The following is a 4,745-nucleotide window of genomic DNA, read 5'->3' as shown; positions in this document are numbered from 1 at the left end:
ATTTTTGACACTTCAGCTTATTACCTTTTTCTGAACAAATAAGAAGGGCCAACATATTACACCTTAACCTTTTTCCATTTGTGAAAGTGAAGTGCTACTGAAGGAAAGGACAGCCAAGCCGACCTCAGTGTGTGCCAGCGGTTGAGAGAGACTAAGTGGAATATAATAAGATGATTGTCTCTCAATACATTTTTGACACTTCAGCTTATTACCTTTTTCTGAACAAATAAGAAGGGCCAACATATTACACCTTAACCTTTTTCCATTTGTGAAAGTGAAGTGCTACTGAAGGAAAGGACAGCCAAGCCGACCTCAGTGTGTGCCAGCGGTTGAGAGAGACTAAGTGGAATATAATAAGATGATTATAACAAAGAGACGTGGGGGTGGGGGTTTGGTCAGTTTGATTATTAAGACAACTTCTCATTGCACAGCCACAGAAAATTACAGACACAGTCCCCACTTTTTTTTATGAGCACATGAGCATGCTCTGTCTGGATTTTATCTTTTGAAAGTTCAGTCCTTTTCTAAGAGCATGTCACCATCTACATACAAACCAAACAGAGAAAAAATAGAAAATACAACAGAAGATTAAAATTCAGCCTTCGATTTCCATCATGGGCTTGAATCAGTTGGCCACAAATTGAGAAGGCTTTAATCTCATCGCTTATTTTTTGAATGGGATGGCTCGGATCACCACCACATGGTATAGAGCTGCAAGTGCTGCCCCAATGAACGGTCCAACCCAGAATATCCACTGCATATTATCATATCAGAGCAAGATAAGAGTGAGAACAAACTTTAGACAATCTTATCATCTCATCTGCCAGATTATTAAAAAATTTCGTCGTAGTCCCAAAATAGATAAAAGGAGGATTGTGATAAGTGAACAACGTAAAAATTTGTTAGGATATAATTGTCTAGGTATGCCCCCCTTAACTCAAATATTTCAATTGTTGAATTCAGGCAGTTGAATTTTTAGCTTACGTGATCATCCCATGCCTTGTCTTTGTTGTAGATGATTGCTGCACCAAGACTCCTGGCGGGGTTAATACCTGTACCGGTAATAGGGATGGTTGCCAAGTGCACCAAGAACACAGCAAACCCAATAGGCAAGGGGGCCAATATCTGAAAACCATTGAATTACAGCATATGAGAATCCAATTAATCAAACTTTTTCTTGATCAACAATGACATTTTTTGATTCATCAGTTCTTACAAAACGAAAAGACAATTTGATTACAGATACACAAGCAAATTCTTGTTCAATCTCAATCTACAAAGACAAGAGGAGTGCTTACAGGAACGTGCGAGTCTCTGGCGCTACGTTTGGCATCAGTAGCAGAGAAGACAGTGTAAACGAGCACAAAAGTTCCGATTATTTCAGCACCTAGGCCATCGCCCTTGGTGTAACCGTGGGCTACTACATTAGCACCACCACCCTTGGTCATGTACAGGGTCTTTCCGAATCCCTTAACCACACCAGCACCACATATGGCTCCAAGACACTGCATCACCATGTAGAACACAGCCCGGGTCAACGACAATTTCCTCCCCAAAAACAGCCCGAAAGTCACTGCCGGATTTATATGCCCCCCTGCAAAACAAGCAGTTCATTAAAATTTTGCCCTTTTCTTTGAAGAAAATAGGTTAGTAGTACTGTTAAAATTGTTCATCATAAATTTGATTGCTGAAACGATTTGGTTTACTGAATTGCCATGTTAATATCAAATGGAATTAAAACCTTATAACTGAAATTCATGAAAAATCAACTCAATTTTGAATTAGGTAATTTCTAATTTTAATGGCAAAACCTAAATTCCATATACTATCAAAGACTAAACTGCAGAGACAGAGACCATAATCCAATATATATGTTGGTTAGTATTTTCATATCTACCCCACAAACCAATCTTCAAATCTGACGACTCCCTCTTTGAGCTTTAAGACGGATCGTTACTGTTGAAGATCATAGCAAATACAAGCAAAATTTGCAAATTATATATATAGAAAAGAACTTGCCTGAAATTCCTGCAGTGCAGTAAACAAGGGCAAAGATCATGCCACCAAATGCCCAAGCAATACCTTGGATTCCAACAGTTTTGCACTTGGAATCAGACTTACTAACTCCCATCACTGTCAAAACTGTAATATAAAGGAACAAGAAAGTGGCTATGAACTCTGCTATGCCAGCTCTGTAGAACGACCACGAGGACAGCTCACCCGGCTCGAAAAGTGGCGCCGGTGGTGGTTCCTTGTAGTCCTTGTCCTGGCTTTGAGCAGCCGTGCCAATCGGCTGCCTCTCGGCGAATTTGTTGGCTCCCACTCGTACATCCTCCTCTTTGCTCTCCATTTCTTCTCTTTCTCACACTAAAACAAGCAAATTTGGGCCCCCTTTTTCTCTCTGAGCGATGATTTCACTGCTTTGTGAGGTATTCAATGCAAGCGGAAGTCGTTGATTTATATACACGCAATTGAGCTATCAGTAGGGCATAGTGACGAACATCAATCAATATAATATGACGACCACACATAACACTCTGAATTTTATTGGATTCATGAAAACGACGAGTGAGAAATTTGTCAACATTGTGATCCCATCTGGCAAAATGAGGACCTCAAATGAGTATAAGGTTCATAGATGATGATGTAGAGAGAGGGAGTAGCGGCACCGCCCACACTTTGAAAAGTGGAAGAAATGTGACAGAATGGCACGGGAAATTAACAACGGTAATATTTCATTGCAGTTACCTAACTTACATGTTCATTTCAAATTGATCCTTAATTTGATCGGACAACTTGTATTCTTATTTCAATTTTATCGCATAACTTATGTTTACCTAACTTACATGTTCGTTTCAAATTGATCCTTAATTTGATCGGACAACTTGTATTCTTATTTCAATTTTATCGCATGACTTATGTTTTCTGTTTGAGTTTAACCATTTCTGTCTATAATCTCACGAAACCAATAGAATTTGTCACTTGGCTGCCGGTGGAATATGTAATCTTAAGCCGTACAATATAAATGTAAATGTTAGAAGATTTATTATTTCTAAATGAGAACTGTGATTTGACGAATGATTTTTTAGCACCCAAAAAAGTGTTTTGCAAAAATATAATTTAGTAAAAGACATCGATAGAGACCAAAGAGCGAAAGTCGCTCAATTGCTTGCTAAATCGTGCCCATTTTCAAATTTATGCTATTTTATTACCTCATCTAGTAAACGTTGGATGATCCACAAGAATATAGCTAACCTACCCTAGCCCCTCACCTGTTGAAGTCTCTTTACCTAGGTGAAGTGTTCTTTGATATCGGTTTGTATTCGACAACATTATTTATCTACACATTTTGTAGAATCAACAAGTACTATACACTTGTTTATCATTTATTTTCATTGATTTATAATGTGTACTTGTTATAAACAACTCTGACACATGCCTATTTTGGTGGCGGTTAGAATCGAAATTGTCAAATAGAAACATAAACATAAATTGAGTGATTAAGTTTAAACAAATTGAGTTTAGAGGACCAACACAAAACAATTTTAAGTTGGACGACTTCTTGTAAAATTTCCCCATTTAAGAACTCGACAAGGTGGGTGGACTGGTGAAGTGCGACAAGATTTCCCGTACTAGTACATGTAGGTTTGGCAATGGAGAAATTGGCCACGCAATTCCATTTTAATATCACGTTTTAGCTATTTGGAAAGGAATAATTTTCTTGGACAGCCCCTGTCCAAACAGGGTCGACGTGGTGACCTCCTATTAATTAGTTGTTTGTCGATGTAGACAACCGGCCAATAGGAGGCCGTGTTTGGACAGGGGCCTGTCCATATAGCACAGCCCATTTGAAAATGTTAGAAATGCAATTTTTAATTCCAAGAATTCTATAGCAGATTTAACTCTAATTTACGTACTTTTAACTCGAACCGAAGACCAAATATTAGTATAAATATGGAAATGTTTATTTAACATTATCTGTGGAATTTATGCACCTAACGACCCAATGTAACATAAAATATAGCCGAGGCCTACGTATGCTAAAATTAAAAATAATGATAAACTACAAAGAAGATAAGTTATAGAAGTCTTGTATTAAAATTTCTGAATCTAATAAAAACATTAATTATTTAAAATAAAAAAGCTGGCCTTAACATAACTTTAATTATACTATTTCAGTAATTAACTTCTTGTTTGGAGCCATAATTTATTTTAAAGTTTAAAGAGCTGACATCAATACCTTATCCTTCCACTCATTGGCTCATTATTATATGGAAAAAATAGTAGCGTGCGTCCCTAACTCATGAGTGAAGTTGCAAGTTGACTCCTAACTCTTTTTTTTTCTTTGCAAATTTATCCAAACATTCAAATTTGCAGCACTTTGATTTAAAGTGGACGATTTTGATTTATGTTATTGTTAGAAAGGATAGCATAATGCATCTTGGACACTGTTTTATAGGTAAAAATAGGTGGGAAAAAAAAAGACAGAAGATTTTATTGAAAAATAATAATAAAAGAAAATAATAATAAACGTATGATTCTATCTTTTCTCTCTCTAGATATATCACGCCATTTTGCCCAATAGTTTTTTGACCTACTTCCTCCATTTTTCAGCGATTCATATATTTCAATTCCAAACGTCCCATTTATTTTTTGCTCCTCCTCCACCATTTATTTCATTTTATCTCCTTGAATTTAGAAGGCACGTGAGAAGCAGGTATAGAAAGTTGAGAGAAGAGAAAGTT

General features: G+C 36.8%; 1 protein-coding gene across 1 annotated transcript; it reads right to left on the bottom strand.

The window, feature by feature from the left end:
- Positions 1 to 399: 399 nt before the first annotated feature.
- Positions 400 to 2,512, bottom strand: LOC111368643 (probable aquaporin PIP1-4). Its single transcript, XM_022990009.1, has 4 exons — positions 2,020 to 2,512; positions 1,299 to 1,594; positions 985 to 1,125; positions 400 to 754 (listed from the first exon to the last, which is right to left on the bottom strand). Exons 1-4 carry the CDS (start codon positions 2,348 to 2,350, stop codon positions 665 to 667), a joined length of 858 nt encoding a protein of 285 aa, XP_022845777.1. The 5' UTR covers positions 2,351 to 2,512; the 3' UTR covers positions 400 to 664.
- Positions 2,513 to 4,745: the final 2,233 nt, after the last annotated feature.

The sequence above is a fragment of the Olea europaea genome, chromosome 19 (genome assembly GCF_002742605.1).
Source record: "Olea europaea var. sylvestris chromosome 19, O_europaea_v1, whole genome shotgun sequence".
NCBI classification, from domain to species: Eukaryota; Viridiplantae; Streptophyta; class Magnoliopsida; order Lamiales; family Oleaceae; genus Olea; species Olea europaea.
Note: the sequence above shows the minus strand (reverse complement) of the source record. Positions and strands in the feature narration are given on the sequence as shown.

Excerpts from the sequence above, each read along its gene's own strand:
- LOC111368643 (XM_022990009.1), bottom strand. The coding sequence starts at position 2,350 with ATGGAGAGCAAAGAGGAGGATGTACGAGTGGGAGCCAACAAATTCGCC. Across the intron at positions 1,126-1,298 it reads CCAGAGACTCGCACGTTCCT|ATATTGGCCCCCTTGCCTAT; the intron begins GTAAGCACTCCT and ends AATGGTTTTCAG. Across the intron at positions 755-984 it reads ACAAGGCATGGGATGATCAC|TGGATATTCTGGGTTGGACC; the intron begins GTAAGCTAAAAA and ends GATAATATGCAG.